General features: G+C 40.8%; 1 protein-coding gene across 4 annotated transcripts in view; it reads left to right on the forward strand.

The window, feature by feature from the left end:
- The window catches only part of INTS8 (integrator complex subunit 8), a 25,028-nt gene continuing 4,451 nt past the window's right edge, over positions 1–20,577 (forward strand). The window contains exons 1-21 of one of the 4 annotated variants that reach the window (XM_079984711.1): positions 1–124; positions 959–1,140; positions 1,697–1,874; positions 2,558–2,698; positions 3,505–3,576; positions 4,017–4,068; positions 8,224–8,406; positions 8,959–9,066; positions 9,394–9,543; positions 10,230–10,330; positions 11,246–11,387; positions 12,124–12,194; positions 12,776–12,951; positions 14,508–14,641; positions 15,089–15,199; positions 16,434–16,635; positions 17,045–17,166; positions 18,661–18,845; positions 19,254–19,287; positions 20,366–20,422; positions 20,513–20,574. In XM_079984711.1, the coding sequence (XP_079840837.1) occupies positions 1,011–1,140; positions 1,697–1,874; positions 2,558–2,698; positions 3,505–3,576; positions 4,017–4,068; positions 8,224–8,406; positions 8,959–9,066; positions 9,394–9,543; positions 10,230–10,330; positions 11,246–11,387; positions 12,124–12,194; positions 12,776–12,951; positions 14,508–14,641; positions 15,089–15,199; positions 16,434–16,635; positions 17,045–17,166; positions 18,661–18,845; positions 19,254–19,287; positions 20,366–20,422; positions 20,513–20,574 (2,411 nt within the window). In that variant the 5' untranslated portion in view covers positions 1–124; positions 959–1,010. Of the gene's footprint in view, positions 125–201; positions 413–958; positions 1,141–1,696; positions 1,875–2,557; positions 2,699–3,504; positions 3,577–4,016; positions 4,069–8,223; positions 8,407–8,958; positions 9,067–9,393; positions 9,544–10,229; positions 10,331–11,245; positions 11,388–12,123; positions 12,195–12,775; positions 12,952–14,507; positions 14,642–15,088; positions 15,200–16,433; positions 16,636–17,044; positions 17,167–18,660; positions 18,846–19,253; positions 19,288–20,365; positions 20,423–20,512; positions 20,575–20,577 lie in introns of those variants that run through there. The other 3 variants (XM_079984712.1, XM_079984709.1, XM_079984710.1) reach the window with 3 other exon arrangements.

Here is a 20,577-nt window from a genome sequence, read left to right on the forward strand (position 1 = left end):
CCTCCCCTTTCCCCGAGGCAAGGCGGGCGGGATAAGAGCAAGAGGCGCAGGCGGCGGCCATTTTGGTTGGTGGAGGTAAGAGGAGGAGGCGGACGCATTTGCCTGTAACAGGTCAGAGGCAAAGGTGAGGAGGGCGAAGGGGCTGCCGCGTCGCTGGGCTCCAGTGGGGAGGGGCGGAGGGGGTGCTCTGAAGGGATGGGATGTTTAAATAGGTGGGGTGCGGTCTTGCAAAATAAAAGGGATGCAAGGGAGGAGGCGCTGTAGTATGTGGTGCCGCAGGACCCGCAGTGTGTCGCTTTGCACCGCTGCCGTGGCCCCTCCAAAACGGGGTCTGGATGCAGGAATGGTTTGCCCCCGGCGTATGTGAGATGCAATCAATGCAACAGGGTGGTAGCCAACACACACCTGAAAGGTGACGCTTCTATGCAAAGCTCACTGTTTGCAACATTTGCAACGTTTCTACGTGTATCCGTGTCAGCTGATAATAACAGCTCTAGTGCTCATGGTGAAGACAGCTCCGGTGCACAAAAGCAAAGGCCTCAATGAAATCCTTTTTTTTAAAAAAATAGTCACTTCATGTATGTTTTTTAATGAGGGACTCTCTGTTGGTTTTCATGTAAGGATGCAGATGAAATGGAAATGGAGCCTAATGAGAAGCGTATCATGTTGTGAACAGCCCCTGAGATCTGTGGATGTTGGGCTCAGACCAATCAATCAATAGCTATTTGTTTGTTTTGCATTTTATTTATTTTGCATTTGTTTTGATGGTTCTGGAGTGTATTGCTTTGGTGCAAGGTTTTACAAACAAGAGATCCGTTCCTGCTCACCCCGGATCCCCATTTGTTGTGTTTGTGTTGTGGATCTCAGTGAGGATTAGATACTCTGCAGTCGTAGGAATATATTGCATTGTATGGAGCAGCCACGTTCTGTTATGATGTTGCTTTTAAATCTGGTGCAGCTGCTGGCCCAGCAAATGCTTGAAGAAAGGGAAAGAAACTTCAGAGAAGAAGATGAGTGCAGAAGCTGCTGACCGAGAGGCTGTCACTTCAAGTCGACCTTGCACACCTCCCCAAACATCCTGGTTTGAGTTTTTGCTAGAGGAGTCTCTGCTGGACAAACATCTGAAAAAAGTTTCGCCTGGTTAGTAATATCAAAAAATCTACAGAGAACAAGAGAGCTTGACTGTGTTGTTTCTGCTGGAATGGTTAGGATTCTCCTTGGTTCTATGTATAGGAATTCTTTTGTTGTGAGCTAAATTTGTTACTTGTCATTTGAATGTGGCTGTACAGTTAAGTTGCTTAAATCCCATTGAAATCAATGGCATTTTAGCTTAAGGGAATGCCACATATTATGAATGTGTGCTTGTGTTTAGCAAAAATGTATAAAAGGTATCGTATTGAATAGAAATAGGGCAAACATTTGCAAGCACATATCATAAACATAGCCACGGTTGGTTACAGTGTTCATTTGGTGGTAGACCTGAGTTTGTGTCTGTGTGATGTGTGAAAGGGCCATAAATGCAGGGTTGTAATCTTCATCAATATTAAATAATCAAACAAGTTTGTTTTCTCTAAATAAAAAATCATGGCTGTGCGTTCATCCTGGAAAGAATGCTGTTTGCTTTGTATTGGTTACCTCTTTTTCTCTAGTATTTTCATCCAGATCAAACTTTTCCAAACCTGTCTTTTCTGCCCAGTAGATCCCTCACCTGTTCAGCTAATCATTCAGTTTTTGGAGCAGGCTTCCAAACCTTTGGTGAATGAGCAGAATCAGGTCCAGCCTCCACCTGATAACAAGAGAAACCGCATTTTAAAATTGCTTGCTCTGAAAGTTGCAGCACATTTAAAGTGGGATTTGGATGTACTGGAGAAAAGGTATCAGTGGACTTCTTGGTTAATGTTGTTAACATATAATCAACGGGGAACTTGCAGCTCTTGGGAATTGTAGTCCAGAAACATCTTATTATCCCCCACCATTAGCCATACTGTCTTGGGCTGATGGGAGTTGTAGTCCAACATCATCTGGAGGGTCCCAGGGTTTAGACAGCATTCATTTTTTTAAAAAAAAAAATTACATCTGTTGTGCACGTTCTCTCTGATTTTTATTGTTTTTGTTGTCTTAGAGGAGCACATGCCAATACAAATGTATGCTTTAAAAAGTACCTACAATGCTATATTAATAATTATTAATCATGATTCAGCAAGCCTGCTGAAAGTAAACAAGTCTGGTCAGCGCCTGTATGGGAGAACACTTGGAAACCTGATGTATGCTACCTTAAGTTGTACAGTGGTACCTCGGGTACAGACTCCACTAAACCAGAAACAATACCTCGGGTTAAGAACTTTGCTTCAGGATGAGAACAGAAATTGCGTGGTGGCGGCGTGGCGGCAGGTCCCATTAGCTAAAATGGTACCTCAGGATAAGAACAGTATCAGGTTAAGAACGGACCTCCAGAACGAATTAAGTTCTTAACCCGAGGTACCACTGTTTTGCTTTAAGGAAGTTTTGTAACGAAGTACCATTCTGTAACTTTAGCAATCCTTGGTCTTTTATTCAGCTTATCGGTTCCTGTATTGAACATGCTGCTGAATGAACTGCTGTGCATTAGTAAGGTTCCTCCAGGAACTAAGCATGTAGATGTGGACCTTGCCAGTTTACCTCCAACCACAGCAATGGCAATACTACTCTACAATAGATGGTGAGAACGTCATTGTTTGAGTGTCATTGATGTAATTCAAATATGGAGACAAAGTGTTAAGATTAAATTAATCTTGATTATATTGCTTAAACTAAGCTGGTCTAATTCAATAGTCCTATGACAAAAATGTTGTATGCACATTGGTTTGCAGTTTTCTTTGAGATTTAAACCAGCAGTTGTAATAAATCATTATTTTCAATGTGTATGTAGATCGCTAACTATAACATTATTTTGTAACTTACATAAAAGATCAAGGAAAATTATAGGGATATACTGTCAAGTTATTGAATTGGAGGAGAGGTTGACCACAATCCCATTTTAAATATGGTGTAGAGTCTTAGATCTGTTTGTTGCCATTTTTCGTGGGTGGGGCATATGCAATCATGGATAAAGTTTCACATATTTTTCCTTGTAAAATAGCTTTTTGATACATAGGAGCCATGCAAGAAAAAAGTTGGCAACTTCATGTGCAATACTATACATGATATTTTTTGGAATCAGATAGGCTGTTGGTGCTTTTTGATAACTTGTGACTCTGTCACACTTTGAGTGCTGTTTTAATGTAGCACAAACTTTTGTTTGAAGCTGAAATAATGGATAGAGCAGATATTTATTTATTTATTTATTTATACATACATACATACATACATACATACCCACCCTGCCCTCCCCGGCCAGAGCTGGGCTCAGGTCGGCTAATACCAGTAAAATTACAGTAAAAACATAATGGGGGGAAAAAACCATTTAAAAATCAGTTTGCTTCCATGACTGAACTCTATGCTTATCTCTTAACTTTCTTTTAATAGGGCTATTAGGACCATAGTCAAAAGCAGTTTTCCTGTCAAACAAGTGAAACCTGGTCCACCTCAGTTAAATGTGTAAGTTTGTGCATTTGTTTCAGACCCTTACAAGCAATATATTAATCAACTTAACTCTAATTTTAGCAAGACACAGAAGTGGTTTAACATCATAGATCATTACAATAAATATTGTTCAGCCGTTAAATATTATTGTTGGTTACACGGTCAATTGAAACTTTACTGTATTTTTTTTTAAAAGGGTTTGTGTGTGTGTGTGTGCGTGCGTGCGTGCGTGCTGGTAAACTTTTTTTTTAAAAAAAGAACCCTGCCACTGAATTCATTGTAGCTGAGAATAGGTTCTGGTCCTATTAGAGCAAATTATATTCAGAAAACAAAAAAAAAACTTGTTTTTTTAAATTCAAAAGATGTAAGCTGTTTTGGAAATCTAAATATAGGGGCATCCATTTAATATTGCTTTGAATGGTACGCTCATTGTTGCTTTTGCCTTTTTTATTTAGAATGAATCAGATTCAGCAAGAAAAGGAAGTAACAGAAAATATCCTGAAAGTAGTAAGTGCCTTTTTCTTTGCTAGATGTGAATGTGAGTGGATTGAGGTATTTAAAGAAAAAATGTGGAACTTTGGATCAATGTACTGAATTTAAATCCTTCCTGGATAAATATGGCCCCTGGTAATTTTCTTTTCTTTTCAATAGTATTTTTGCCATAGCATATATTCCAAACATTCTCATGCTCATAAAAACCATGAGTGAAAATTAAGATATGAGTGTATTAACGCAGCAACTCCTCTTGCTTTATTGGAGACATTTATTGGCTATAAATTTTTGCCCAACCCATGACTGTGTAAATAACTGCTTTAAGAGTTCCTTGCAAGAATACTATGTGTGGGTCCATTTTGTATAAATATGTTGCCATTCTGGCCTGTTTTACCACATTTCTCAGTCTCTTCACATTTAAAGTAATTATGTTGGTGTCAGTACTCATTCTGACAGATGGTTATTAATTACCCCGCCCCACATTAAGTTGTTCTGTAAAGTTATTATCATTATGGCAGATAGCAGTGAGCGACTGCCGTCGCTGTGCAGGCGATGTCAGCAAAGCAGGTTCTTGAACACTAGTTTCTAAGATTTCCTGTGCTAAGGATCTACAGTTCAGAGTCCCTGATCCATGCCGCTATTAAGTGTCCTGTATACAGTCATACCTCGGGTTACAGACGCTTCAGGTTGTGGTTTTTTTGTGTGTGTGTGTTTTTTTGGGTTACGGACCGCCGAAACCAGGAAGTACCGGAATGGGTTACTTCTGGGTTTCGGCGGCTGCGCATGTGCAGAAGTGCTAAATCGCGCTTTGCGCATGCACAGAAGTGCCGAATGGCAACCCACGCATGCGCAGACACGCCACTGTGGGTTGTGAAGCCTGCGGGTTGCGAACGTGCATCCCGCACTGATCACGTTTGCAACCCGAGCATCCACTGTACTATACGCAGTTGCTGCATCTTCTGTGCGGACAGATGTGCTGTTACGTCTGCTGCTAAGTCCTTCACCCAAGTTTCTGGGTGAATCAGTGCAGCAAAATGAGCAACTCCAACAAGCAGTGATGCTACTGCCTTATGTGGTGAACCCAATTCCTGATCCTCAAGCTCCCTCATTGAGAGCCAGGCTGATGTTGTGACCATTCCTGCCTCACTAACGTTCCCCCCCCCCCTGACTCAGAGATGTCGCTTGCCGAAGGGGACTGGAGTTTGCTTGTGTTGTTTCGTATTTTGATGAATAGTTCCTTGTGTGAGGTGGTATTGAGGATAATGGGTTTTTGTGAAGACTCCTTGGATTGAAAATTGATTGGGTATGTTGTAGGAATTTTGAACTCTGCAAAAATCTTTAAGAGACTGGATTTCAAAAGTTCAAGCCTTCCGATAATCCCTTGTTGCTCTTCCATTGGGAGGTCTTTAAAAGAGCATTTCAAATTCTCCTCCCAGTTGCAGTCGTCTTTGGTTAAATTTTCTGATTCCAGGCAGTTGATCAGATCCTCGGGGGGGGGGGGGGCGTTGCTTTGGCTATTTTGAATTCTCCTTATTGGTGTCATCTTATTGTTGTTGTTGTGATGGCCAGCTGCTTTAGGGTTATTTAATAATGGCAATATAGTCAAATTTAAAAAAAAGCTTGTGTTGGAAAAACTCGCATAGCGGTCAACATAGGCTTGGCACATGGTAACATTGTCAGGATACTGGGACTCCTGAAAGATAGTAAAACTTTCTGTGTTTGTTTGGGGCAGATCAGAGACTCCACATTAACCAGGTATATATGACCGGCTTGCTCCCCTAATAAAGACCTCATGTGTCTTTTAGCTGATAGAAAGGTGTACCAAGGTAGGAATCTCCCTTTATAGGTACATATCGTGAGGCTGACTTGGTTTGCTTGCAGCACTAAATGTTGCTGCTCTTACATTCCACTGCCAGACTTCTGGCTTGAGTTCTCTCAAGGTTTGGGACTCAATTTTTTGGTTTATCTCCTTAGCTCGTGGGGCGTTAGAGGAGGTACCTTTGAAACCCTGTGACAACTCGAGTAGATCTCCGTATTGAGTGTCCGCTTGACCTTACTGATCAAAATATCCATTTTGGAATGTAGTTTGACAAATCAATTGTTTTAGCTGTCATTAAAATCAGCTCAGCTGGGTTCTCCTGTGTAGCACTCAGGTTCGTCTCAGCCTTCTGGGATTCTGAATTTGCCTTATTATGATGGCTGTTGGGCTCCCTGATAATGCTGATAGGATCTTCATATGAATCTCCATGTACTTCAGCTAGCACTGCAAAGCGATTGTGAAAGGGGACTTGTGCAGACGTAGCAAGACATGTTGAGGGGGAGGGGGAAATCCTGATCTTAGAGTGTTTAGCTGTGGGAGGGGGTAAGAAGTCCTCAATTTCTTTAAAACGTTTGTTTGCCCCCCTGATCATCCTTCCCGCCAGTTAGTGTGCCAGACTGGTCAGAGGGCGATTGAAAATTACAGAGCAGCCGGCTTAATTAAGCATAGGTTTACTCTAGAAACACTATTGTTGTTTTTGAGTGAGTTGAACCTCCCGCAGCCTCTTATCAGCATTAATAGTTGAAGCGGCTGGGGCGTGTTTTGACTACTGCCGGCTTTATCTTCCAAGAATACTGAATAATTTCCTTTCAGGGAGGCCTATACTTCAGACAGCTGGGATGCGGGTGGTGCTGTGGTCTAAACCACCGAGCCTTGGGCTTGCCGATCAAAAGGTTGGCGATTCGAATCCCTGCGACAGGGTGAGCTCCTGTTGCTTGGTCCCAGCTCCTGCCAACCTAGCAGCTCGAAAGCACCCCCAAAAATGCAAGTAGATTAATAGGTACCACTCTGGTGGGAAGGTAAACGGCATTTCCGTGTGCTGCTCTGGTTTCGCCAGAAGCGGCTTAGTCATGCTGGCCACATGACCCAGAAAAACTGCGGAGCAGACCAACACCGGCTCCCTTGGCCTGTAAAGCGAGATGAGTGCTGTAACCCCAGAGTCGTTTGCGACTGGACTTAACTGTCGGGGGTCCCTTTACCTTTACCTTTACCTTTACACTTCAGACAACTGTAAGTCTGCATATAGGCTGAATGTAAACTCCCCCCTCTGGATTATCATGCAGCTACTGTCTTCAGTTCAGTTAGTTAGCTAATGTAGATAACAATTAAGATTTTAAGGAGGTTTTCTCACCGCTGCTGTATCGTAGTCGCCATCTTTCTTGTAATTTTCCTGTGACCCTGTTGGTGCCCTCTTATTTGTGGTCTAATTCCGGGTCCATGTTATAAGAAAGAGTCTGTTCAAGGAGGTCGTGGTGGAGAACCTCTGACCCACAGGCCTAATTTGGCCTGCCAGGTCATTTTGGCTAAGTCATTCCCACCTGCTCCTACACCTTGTGTCATATACGATGTCAGGTATGGGATAGATAAAAACCTGTCTCAGGGATTAGCTGATTGGCAGTGTCTGTAAAACCCTATGCAAAGCGCTGTGTGAATAGTGCTTTAAAGGGGGCTTCTGGAGGTGACTTTGGGCTAAAAGATCACCTGGCGTCATTTGTGAGGTCAGTTGATGGACCCGTCAAACTCTACCTGGAAGGGGGTGGGACACATAATGATCTGGTCTGCCGGACAGATACAGCTCCCCACCCCGAAGGAAATTTTCTGATGTATGTGTATTGTGGTGCAAGGAACTAGGCCACAAAAGCACAGGAAGAAAGAGCCAGGCTTACTGGTCTTATTCACTCATTCATTCATATTTTTATTTATTTATTAAAAATATTTGCCACCCTTCATCACAAGATGTCAGGGCAGTTCACAGAATAAAATACAAGATAAAAGCACAAGTAAATAATTGAAACAAAAGCAACAATAATCTTCTCTTCTCACAGGCGCATTTAAAGTTGGTGTATAATTTTAATCAGCCAAAACCTGGTTGAAAATTGTGATTGAATTCAGTAGGACTTGCTTCTGGGTGAGCATGTTTCGGACTGTGGTGTTACTTCTGAAGTGTGCAAGCTAATCTGAACCGGAAGCAAATTAAAGGGTTATTGTTTGGGGTTAACTAAGTCAGTAAGATCCTATGCTGCTTATGGAGTAAAGGAGAACTTTAAGCTAAATATTCTAAATATAATGAACACATTGAATAATAAGTGGCAATAATAACTGGATACATACATTTCTTTGGGTCGTTACAGCTAAAAGAACAGGCTGCTGATTCCATTCTGGTCTTAGAAGGAGCACTCAAATTAAATAAAGATCTTTATATTCACACAATACGGACTCTAGATTTGCTAGCCATGGAACCTGGTGCGGTTAATGGAGAAACAGAGAGTTCCACAGCGGGATTCAACATCAGTGCTGAGGAACTGCAGTGTCAGGTATGTCTGACATTTTGCCTGAAAACATAGCTGCTGAAATGTGGTGGTGGTGCTTATGATGCAATTCATGGTGCCTCAAAGCACCACTTTTATTCTATATTCAAGCTTCCTTGATTTACCTGTGGCTTCTAAGCTTATATACATTTTATGAAATAATTAAATATGAAATATCACTTGAATGTGTATTAAACTTCAAAGTGGTTTACAAAAAGTAAGCTTCAAATTTGGAGTCTCACAATTATCTCTAGGCCTCTGTTCCTTTCCCAATTATTACTAAATTCAATTTGGATATTTTCCAATTGTTGGAAATAGAAGGAAAACACATATTTAAGCAAATATGTACCACAGAGTCTTCAACACTCTGAGCATAGTCAACCATTTCCTTCAAGCTTTTCTCAAAGATTGTGGCGGACACAGAGATTTTATATATCTACCATAGTTTTGTTTGTTTGGATAATTTATATCCTGCACTTTCAACATAGATTTATGTTCCCACAGTGTAAGAAACAAAAAGTATAATTTTGAAAGAAATGCTGCTTGTTTGTGTTTCAGGTCTGCTACGATTTAGGTGCCATCTATTTTCAGCAAGGTTCCACAGATTCTGCTCTTTATGGAAATGCCAGAGAGAAATTTTTTAGAACCAAGGAACTGATTTCGAAGGTAAGTCATTCAACAATAGATAACTCATTTCAGTTTGTGCATGTGTAACCAAATATTTCACATTCATGCAATGCGATCTAGTGTTCACTTTAACTAGATATATCCTGTGAGCTATTTGGGTTTACCTATTTGGGTTTTCTGATCCTTTGTCTTAAGTACAAGAAAACTGAGTTTTCCATTGCAACATGTAATGACCCCATTCAAACATGCAATGCATAATGTATATACATTTAGGAAATGATTTCATCATATATAGCCTTTGAAGACATTTGTCTTAAATAATGAATTATTTTAAAGTTACTGATACAAATTGGATATTTCTTACAGATTGGCTCTTCTCTTCATTGCATCATAGATGAAAAAAGGTTAGCTGGTTACTGCCAAGCTTGTGGAGTTCTTGCACCTTCTGACAATACTTCACAGCCATCAACTCCTTACAGTCAAATCCATAGCTGTTTAAGATCTGGCAATTATCAGGTAAAGCTTGAATTGCACATCATGTGATCCTTATATTAGTCTGCTTGTTTATTCCTCAAGTAAGGTAAAAAGGTAAACAATAAATGACCCCTAGGTGGTTAAGTCCAGTCAAAGGCAACTACGGGGTACGGCGCTCATCTTGCTTTTCAGGTTGAGGGAGCCGGTGTTTGTCCACAGGCAGCTTTCCAGGTCATGTGGCCAGCATGACTAAACCACATCTGGTGCAACTGAACACCGTGACAGAAGCCAGAACGCATGGAAACGCTGTTTACCTTCCCACCGCAGCAGTACCTATTTATCTACTTGCACTGGCAGAATATTATTAAGTAGAATGCTGTATATAAGAATTGTTATTCTCTTGAGAATCAAAACCGGATAGAACCAAAGCTGTCTCTCTTTTAATTTTGTATTGTAATCAATTGGTTACATAAATAACAAAAAAAAGTTCATTATACTTTTAAAACCTTTTCATATTCTGATTTTCACAGCACGCTTTATATATTGACATGTTTTTAAGTTCAAAACAATGAAAAATAACATTTCACATCTGTATAAGTTAAGTTAATATCGGTATAAGTTGAGTTGTTGTTGCAGTATCCAGTAAACCGGTTCCAGTTAACTTTGAAACTATTCCGTCTTGCCATATATTGTCAAACTGATTCATCTTCTCTCTGCATGTACTTCAGGAACTAGTGAAGATTTTCCTTGAAGATAACCGAACACCCAGTTTACCTGTTCAGTTCAGGCAATCAGTTCTCAGGGAACTCTCCCAGAAAGCTCAACAAGGGTGAGAAATAACTTGAATGAATCATTCCGATGCACATGTTGCTTAACAGTTAAGGCCAGGCAGAAGGTATAGATTTCCGAGCGGTTGGCTTGGTCCAGTTCCAAGCCAACTGGTACTTTCAGCCCATGGTTGACAACTTAAAACTCCAAGGTAATTTGGCCTGATTTGCTTGTAGTTCACATTATTTTTAAAATGTTGAATTACTTGCTTTTCATTATTAGAACAGCATTTCAAGCAGGAATTCAATAATCCTAGGTGTCTGGTCCCTACTATTCCCTTAGTGTGAAAAGAATTAAAATGTTTCATTGGTTCAGTGCAGGGCTAACTTGTAAGCATTCAAAATGCATTTGACGAATTCCACCCCCCCCCCCAGGTTTGAAGCATAAGCTTTCTGTCTTTATTTCTTACAAAAAAGAGTTAAGAAGCTGTATTTTATGTTGCCTCATTGAGGAACATCTCTGGGTTATTTGTGGGGCATAGGAATTTGTTCATTTCCCGCCCCCGCCCCCCCAAAATATACTCCGGCCCACCACATGGTCTGAGGGACGGTGGACCAGCCCACGGCTGGAAAAGGTTGCTGACCCCTGGTGTATATCTATCCACAGTCCTGATGCCACATTCATAATCTCTGTCTTCTATCCTGATGATAAATGGGCTTTGAGATTTTTTACCATTCAAATGCATAAATTTTATGAAATAAACCAAACAAGCAAACAAACAAGAGAATGGCTGGAATGCGAAGGATGAATTGTTTGCCCCATATCTTACTGTCCATCATCAATACCTTTTTCAAACTTGCTTCTGCAGTAGCCCCTTCTGGGCACTCAAGCTGCATTCTGGAGTGTAAGAACTGTCCCTTGTGTGCTTTTATGTGCTTTTCTTCTAACAGCGTGTGAACTTTCCGTATTTTTCTAGGAATGATGTCTTGGAAGAAATATGTTTCAAGGTGTGTGTGTGCAACAGTGTTTGTGATGTAATGCAAGGCCGACCAGTCGGTGTCCACTTTAACCAGCTGTTTCTTAGACCCACCAAAGAAAAAATAGACTTTCTCTTAGAGGTATGGCATTGTCCTTAGTTTTAGGCATATCTGCTTAAACTATTTTCTAAGCTGCTTTTCAATGTTGCATCTGAATTAATGGGTACTACTTACTTTTAAAATATGTGTTACTTAGTTTTGTGGCTATGAAATCATTAGCCTGTTCAGTTATGGTATTGGGTAGAAGATTGGTTGACTAGATACATCTCCTTACCGTTTAATTATTGGTTAGAGTTATCAGACAATTGAGTGTATACACTTAACTGCTTCCGAAGGTACACAACCAGCATGTGGGAGCCACAATACACAGTATGTTTTCAGATTGTCCTCACCCAAATGAACGTCTTTACTAATGTTATGAATGTGAAAAGGTTATCTGCTGGCTAGCTTTAAATCTACCTTGACAACTACTTCAGGTCAATATCTGCTCTTTCATGGGGTTGATTCAGACATTCAGTAGCATGCAGGGCTGCATTTGTGTCGAGGTGCTGTTCTCATGAACCACCAAATCCATCTGGGCTCTTACAACATTTTATACAGTTGTTATTAAAATGTTTTTTCCTCAGTGGCTAGCATGATATCTTTATTACTCCTCTTGCATACTCTTGAGGGACCTTATGAAAATGTCTATTTTCTGAAGGAGTATATGCAATATGAAAAAAAAATTAAATGTGTGTGCTTTTAAATGTGTGTTTTTGTTTTAAGCAAGCTTACTTAATTTTTCACTGAAGCTCAATTCAGTGTTTCGACTTTGCAGGTATGTTCAAAATCAATACAAGTAGAAAGTGCTTCAGAATCCTCAAAAAGGAAAATGGCCTATTTTCTGAAGTAAGTATGCAATATTAGATTACTTGCAGTCCTCCTTAAAAAGTTGATTAGTATCTTTCATTCAGGGAAGTAGTTAAGTGCTAAGTATATCAGGTCCTAAGATATCATTGGTACCAAGGAAGAAACAACATAATAGTGTTTGTCTGTAAGCTAAATAGCCCTCAGACGTTTTCTCAGCTTCAACTAATTCCCACATGTGCCACTTCTAAAAGGTGGGGTGATAACTGCTGGTGTAATTCGTGGTCAAACCTAAGCTAAATAACTCTTACGTAGAATGCTTTTTGTTCATTGCCATGATCCACTCTAGGTAGGTGATTCAAAAGGCAGTTGTAATTAAAACCTGCTGATTTCCTTAGCCATTGCTACACAAGAGACCAGTGTCTCAACAGCTATCCTTCTCATGTGGTCAGTAGGATACCTGGCATGATTCACTGTAAGTGCAGTGATTAGTGAATAGCCCTTGTTTAAAAACATACTTGAATGAATTTTCCAAATGTCATGCCACTACAAACTACACAAAGTGCTGCAATTTCTCTTTCTGCTAATCTTTGCTTAATGAGACCTTTGATTTTTTTTTACAGAAATCTCTGTTTGGGTTTGGAAGACCTCCAACTTGTCTTCATGATTTCCTCCCATGAGCTCTTCATAGCATTGCTGAAAGATGATGAACGAAAGCTGCTTATTGATCAAATGAGGAAAAGGTCGCCTCGAGTCAACTTAGGCACTAAGCCTATAACTTCATTTTATGATATTCCAGGTTATTTTCCCACCCTCCCACTTAAAAATATTCATAGATAGCTTTTTTCTGAAGACAAATGACAGTCCTGCAGTAAGTTAAGCCCTGAGCAAAGAAGTAATCGGCTTATGCAACAAGTTGCTATAGTATGTGTTTTGGCAGTTATTGTAAATTCCTGTTAGCCATCATAGATGACTAACATTGCAATCTGCATATTCACAAGCCATGCACTTCTGACTACCAAGTGCTAGGGGTTCCAGCTCAATATGGGATATCAACAGGCCTGCAGTTCACTACTCAATCTGCGGTAGTTATCTCCCTGGCAAGCATCTGAGTGAAAAATCAAAACTGCACACCTGTAGCCAGTAGAGGACTGTTGCTTGCTGCACTCTGGCTTGAAAGAGTTGAGATAATGGGACTAGCCGCTGCTTGGTTGTGAAGATTGTTGTGACGTGGGGTTTGTGATTTCAGCTGTCTTGACATAATATGCTGGAGACAGTTCTCTAGTAACACTTCTTTATTAAAGCAACAAGACTGGGGCCTGAGGAGGGGAGAGCTACATTTATAGGGACAGGGAACTAGCTAGAAGGGATACATTTTGGAGGGAACAATATCAGGCAATCACAGTCCTGCCTTTTGGAGGCAACCAATAAGACAGAGGATCCAAATACAGCAGCTTAAATGAACCAATAGTAGCTGTACCCTCTGGAACCAAAAGGCAGTTACTTTACCCTAATGCAATTACAGACAATAATAATACAGATATAAAATCCTTTGACTCAATACACAACAAAGATGGTGTTATTGTCTTTTGCTTTAAGGGCTACTGGCCCTTCAGGGCAGAAATGAGAGTGGTAGAACCAAGCATGCAATCTCTCAAGGAGCTCCTGGGAGCAGGAAAGAGATCTTTCTGCTTGCCTTCCGAGCTTCATTCAGGGAGGCACAGAATTGGACTTACGTGGCTTTCTGAGCTGCAGCTAGGATGACCCATATTTACTTGGGAGTTGAGTTGGAGAGCTTAGAGCAGGAGAGAGGCATCATCGTGGGCATTATGTGAAACAGTGGGATATTGCTGTCATGCAGTATTTCTGAGACTGAGATTCTCTTTGAGACTGTTTATCGAGCCCAAGAGTCTATTCGTTTATTGTTGTAACCCAGTGCAGAAATTTCATTTTCCCCATCTTGAAAAGGATGACTGAATACAGTGTGGACGTGTGGTTGGTTGGTTGGTAGGTAGGGAGGTAGGTACAGAAGTGTAACGTTTTTAGGGAATCCAAAATTAATGTGTCCTGAGGGCTATGACTACAAAGAGTCTTGATGCCCCCTGAAGGTTTCTGTGTATGTCTGTGTCTATGTATGGCAGTGACATTAGCACTGTACATTCAAACATTTATATGGTGGATAGCATTGATTAAAGTGATTTCGTTTTGGTGTAAAATAAAAGCATCTTTAGTGGATCCATCTTATCTTAGAAATGTTAATCTTTTGTCTGTTGCCTCCAGTTAGTTATAGCTTGGTTCAGGGAAAACTCAATATAATAAATTGCTCATTGACCTCCGTGATACTTTCTCTTCCAGCCTCAGCAAGTGTGAATATTGGTCAGCTTGAACATCAGCTTATATTATCAGCTGATCCCTGGAGGATCCGCCAAATTTTAATTGAATTGCATGGCATGACATCAGAACGCCAGTTCTGGACAGTTTCTAACAAGGTACTTTTAATTTTTTTACTACCGTATTTTTCCGTTTATAAGACACCCCCATGTATAAGATGACCCCTATTTGGGGGGACTAAATTTAAAGAAAATGAGGGGAGATGGCCCAAAGTTGTTGAGCTTTTTTTAGGGGGAATTGCATGAGCACAATCACCCCAGTAAGGCTGTTGCTAGGGGTTGGCAAAGTGGGCGGCCGCTCCCCACACACCACTGCAGGCAGAGTAAGCTCCTTAGAGCACACGCTTCCCACAGCAGCATGGGGGAGGGAATTGCGCACCCACCAACCAGCTGGCAGGCTGCGTTATCTGTGTATAGGACAACCCCAGTTTTTTGAGATGATTCTTGAGTCAAAAAACCTCGTCTAAGACATGGAAAAATACGGAAAATTGTTTAAATGTGAGCTATATTACAGTTATTGATTTCTGTGTTGTTGCTTTTTCTTAGTGGGAAGTGCCAAATGTTTACGGCAATGTAATCCTAGGGATCAAAGATAATTTGACCAGGGATTTGGTCTACATCCTTATGGCAAAGGGGCTACACTGCAGTACAGTCAAGGTGAGGTAATCATTATCTTGCTAATAAGAATCTTGCCAATTACCATTATGGAATGCTACTAATAACTATTACTAGGACTGAGTATTATGTTGTTGGAGATTAAGCATGTGGGTTTTTTTAAAAAAAGATGGTTCCACTTTCCTATTCGTCGTGGTTGTTCCCTTCACTGCGATTTCCAGTGTCTTGGTCTTAGGGCCCAAATGGCATATTTGAGTTGCACATAAAGCCACCAGCGTTATGACAGGGAAGTGTGGCTGACTGTTGTAATTTTAGGCTGTGCGCCTAATTTGCTCCATGTTCCTTTTGCCTGAAGACTGCTGGCCTTTCAAGTGGGGTGGGATAGGTTTGTGGATGGGTTTCCCACTGTATATCAGCGATAGGTGCTCTGGAATTGTTCTGCCTTTTCTGGGCAGATCTGTTCTCACAACTGAGAAAGAGGCATAGCTGGCTCCATAGCCTGCATTGCTGCGCAGAGCAAGGCAATTATGAGCATGAAAACATTGTGCTCCATGCAATGTTTAGATATTTTAAAACATACTACTTTGACTTTCCTTATTTTCTATGGGTTGATTTCAGTTTCTGTGGTTCAAAGTAATAATTTCAAAAGCCTACTAGCCCTTTAAGACAGGATGGAGATAGTCATGTGATAGACAGTCACGATGCAGCACAGTGATCTTCATAGGGTATGGGGGCATGGACACCATTGATTTTTATCCCAGCCTTCTTAGCAGCAACCAAAATCATGAGTGTGGAATTTAATTATTCCCTTTGCCTCCACCAAAACAAACCACCACTTTAGCAAGCATATTGCATTATGTGCTTCTGTAGGCTAAATGTTTTATTACAGGACTCTGGACTTTTTGTTGTAGTACAGTGGTACCTCGGGTTACATACGCTTCAGGTTATATACGCTTCAGGTTACACACTCCGCTAACCCAGAAATAGTGCTTCAGGTTAAGAAGTTTGCTTCAGGATAAGAACAGAAATTGGGCTCCGGCGGCACGGCGGCGGCAGGAGGACCCATTAGCTAAAGTGGTGCTTCAGGTTAAGAACAGTTTCAGGTTAAGAACGGACCTCCGGAACGAATTAAGTACTTAACCCGAGGTACCACTGTACATGAATGTAGCAACTGTCATCGTCTCCCCAAAAAACCCCCACTCTACGTGCAACTAGAAGAGAAATAGGCAAACTCCTCACACTGTTTTTTTTTTTTTTAAAATTATTATTATTACAGGATTTTGTCCATGCAAAACAGCTTTTTGCCGCTTGCCTTGAACTTGTGACAGAGTTTTCTCCAAAGCTCCGCCAAGTCATGCTGAACGAGGTGCTACTTTTGGACATTTATTCCCATGAAGCAGGAGCAGGGCTTTTGGGAGAAACACCCCCCTCTAACCTGATCAGCAGAGTTCGAGGTTACTTAGAAATGAGGGTTCCTGGTAAGAATGCTTGGCTAATTATGTGAGAAAACTTCTTCAGAAGCTTAGGATCAAGGATCAGAGGAGGGGACATACTCCACAACTGATAGATATTAGCTTGTAATCCGAGTGAATGATTTTATTTGTATTCTCCAATCCTGGTGCTTGGGAGAAAGATGTCAACAGGAAGCTGAAGTAACATTGATGCACTTCAATCTTTATTGCTGTCAATTTTAATTATATTTAAATGTTTTAACTGATTTTAGCTTCTTAATGATAATTTTAATGTTTCTTGTAAACAAACGGCTTAGAGGTTTGACTGCAATAACGCGGTATATAAATTTCCTCAAAGAAATAAACACGGTATGCTTGTAAACATATAAGATGTTAAAAGTATCTAATCAGTTGCTCTTTAAAAATATTGTTTTAGATATTCCACTTCGACAAGTTGTAGCAGAGGAATGCGTTGCCTTTTTGTTGAATTGGAGGGAGAATGAGTACTTAACGATGCAAGTTCCTCTCCCACTGGTTCAAACCAATCCTTACGTGAAGGTAAGGCATGTTTTGGAACTGACTACCAATGCATTTGAAATTGTATAAATCCTAAGCTGTCTCCAGACCTTACCTGTTATTCTGTTCAAATTCTTCCCAAATTAATGGAACTTTATTTTTCAACAACATTTGCTTTAACTCGTCTAGATATAGATATAGATTGCATATAGATATAGATACAGTGGTGCCCCGCAAGACGAACGCCTCGCAAGACGGAAAACCCGCTAGACGAAAGGGTTTTCCGTTTTGGAGGCGCTTCGCAAAACGAATTTCCCTATGGGCTTGCTTGGCAAGACAAAAATGTCTTGCGAGTTCCTGCGGTTTTTCCCCCCTTTCCCCCCCTTTTCCTAAGCCGCTAAGCCGCTTTTCAGCTGATCCGCTGATAAGCCGCTTAACAGCTGATCGCTAAAAGCCGCTAAACCGCTAATAGCGCTAATCCGCTAAGCTGTCAATGGGCTTGCTTCGCAAGACGAAAAAACCGCTATACGAAGAGCCTCACGGAACGGATTAATTTCGTCTTGCGAGGCACCACTGTACACCCGTACATATACATATACATACCATATTTTTTGCTCCATAAGACACACTTTATCCCTCCTAAAAAGTAAGGGGAAATGTGTGTGTGTCTTATGGAGCGAATGCAGGTGGGAGGCTCTGCTCAGTGCTCCCTTTAAAGAGCCGCTTGGAGTGTGTGTGCGGCTCTTTTCCGCAAGGTGGGAGAAGGGACTGACGGACTGCCCTCTGTCCCTTCCCACACCTGGTAAAGCCAGCAAGAGCCGCTGCCGGGCTCTGCTCAGCGGTCCCTTGTAAGGGCCCCCTTTCATCCCTCATCCCGCTTTGCTGGGAAGCCAGCAGAAGAAGAGGCGCTGTGCAGCTATCGCTCTTGCTCTGCTGGCTTCAGTGAGAGCTACGCAGCTTGCTCTGCTGGCTTCTCAGTGAAGCGGGAGGAGGGATGGAAAGGTTTAAAGCAAGAAAAGCGAGAGCTGCTTACATGCTCTGCGCAGAATATTTTATTTCTTGCTTTCCCCCTCTAAAAACTGGGTGCGTCTTATGGTCAGGTGTGTCTTAGGGAGAAAAAAATACGGTACACACAGTGCTTTTTTCTAAAATAATGTTTAGGGGTGCTCTCATTTTGACTCAAGAAAATCACCATTTGATAGTTCAAATTGGGAAACAAAAACAGTAAATGGACAAAAGTACAAAGATTCACAAAATGTGGTATGTGCTAAACTTGTTGAAATTCTAAATTCCAGAAGCACGTGTTATATGAGGTGTAAGAGTTTGGCTGCTGCCAGGAAAGAGTAAAACATTCTGGACATGCACAAGCAACTTTGGGTTTCCCCGAAGTAGGTCTCTGGGTTGTGTAGCTGAGGATTTCATTGCCAGATTTGATTTCCTAGCTGTCACCAGGCATAGATTGCTGGAAAAAGAAACAGCGTGCCTTGAGAGCTTTCAAAGACTGACTGTTCCTTCTTGGTGGTGTGTTTTGCTTAGCTTGGACAGCTTTTGGCTGCCACATGTAAAGATCTTCCTGGACCCAAAGAAAGTAGACGGGCAGCGAAGGACCTTTGGGAGGTGGTTGTACAGATCTGCAGTGTAACCAACCAACACAAACGAGGGAATGATGGCAGAGTGAGCTTAATAAAGCAGAGAGACTCAACGTTGGGCATAATGTACAGGTAAGTTGCTATAGTTTTTTTAAAAAATACAACTCAAAGCCAAAATAGGTGTCTTCTGAACATGGGTGTACCTGTAGCCAACATTAGGAAGAGCTACAACATTGCTCCAACCCTAAATTGATTCTAATTAAATTAATTATTGCATAGGATTCATTGAATACATGGGTGGGGAGGGGAAAGAGTAAACTGGCCTGCTTATTTGAGCCCCTTGAGAGTTTATAGCACCCTTTTCTGGGGTTGAAGATATACTTCAGCATTTTGGTTCAGGTCTGATGGTTGATTGTACATTGTAGTTCCTGTTGCATTAAAATTTGCTTTTAAAACCTTTTACAAATAAATGGAATAAATATAAATAATGAATTCCTTTAAATAATTGATAACAGTAACCACATGTCTTCTATTATTTAGGAGTGAGCTGCTCTCTTTTATCAAAAAGTTGCGGGTGAGTTTGGAGTTAAAGTTTTTGCAATGGACTAACCCAGTAAAAAAACCAATTGTAGCAGGAAAATATTTTGCAGGCGGATATTATCTTTCTCTTGAGAAATGTGTTATTTCCTCATCCTTCGTTCAAAGGGAGTTGTAACAGGAGATGCATTCCCCTTTGTCAGGATGAGTTTGCCAAATTCCAGATAGATGCTAGAATAAATGTAATAAACTGAAGCAAATCAATCAAACTCCAGAGAGATGGGTGACTACTTCTGTGTGCTCAGTGGACAGTCCCCTTTTTCAAATTGACTCTATTGTTTAGGTTGCTTGTTTTATTATTGATTTAACAAAGAGGCTGCCTTTGACTCCACAAACTGAGAAATACATAGAATGAAAATTACAGAATCACAGAATTGTAGAGTTGGAAGGGACCCAGAGAATCATCTAGGAATATGCAGCTGTACCATCTGGGGATCAAACCTGCAACATTTGCATTATCAGACCATGTTCTGAGCTATCCAGGCTTAGCTATATATTGTATATTACCAATAATATGCACCAGACTTTCTAGAAACAACAGGGCAGTGGTAGGAAACAAGCTCCCAGTTCTGAATAGAAGGAATACTACTAGCCCAACCCTAAACATGCAGCTGGCCATATAAATGTTTGCTATGGTGTGGCCCTACAGATAAATAGCTTGGGTAACTTACTTAAGAATTGCTACTTAAATATATTTTTGCAAGTAATTGCAAGAATGCCTGTTCTGTACAGTGCCATATTTTAAAATGTTGGTGAGATTTGGAAAGACAGTCGTTTTAATCAAGTGTGCGTTGTAGGCCATGCAGCTTTTAAAAAAATTTAGACTTGAGAAATGCAAAGAGTGACATGCATCTCTTGCAAAATGGCCTTAACCTGTGTGTGAAGTTGTATAATTTTCTACGACATGTAATATCCTTATCAGTAATCTAAGAGGCTATATATATAGATTTCGTTTCAAAGTTGTATAAGCATTTTGAAAGTTTGCGAAGAAAAACTGGATTTCCCTGACACTGAAAAGAAGTATTGTATCATGTACTTTTGTTTTTCCGCTATAGGAGCCTCTAGTTTTGACAACAATATTATCTTTGTTTGTCAAGCTTCATAATGTTCGGGTAAGTGCAGTACTCTTCTTATCATAAATATTTGACTTTGATGTCTGCCTCTCGGACTCATTTACCATATCATATTCTTTCCTCTTCTAGGAAGACATTGTGAATGATATTACTGCAGAACATATTTCTATTTGGCCATCATCCATTCCTAAGTA

The sequence above is a fragment of the Podarcis cretensis genome (genome assembly GCF_951804945.1).
Source record: "Podarcis cretensis genome assembly, chromosome: 7".
Lineage (NCBI taxonomy): Eukaryota > Metazoa > Chordata > Lepidosauria > Squamata > Lacertidae > Podarcis > Podarcis cretensis.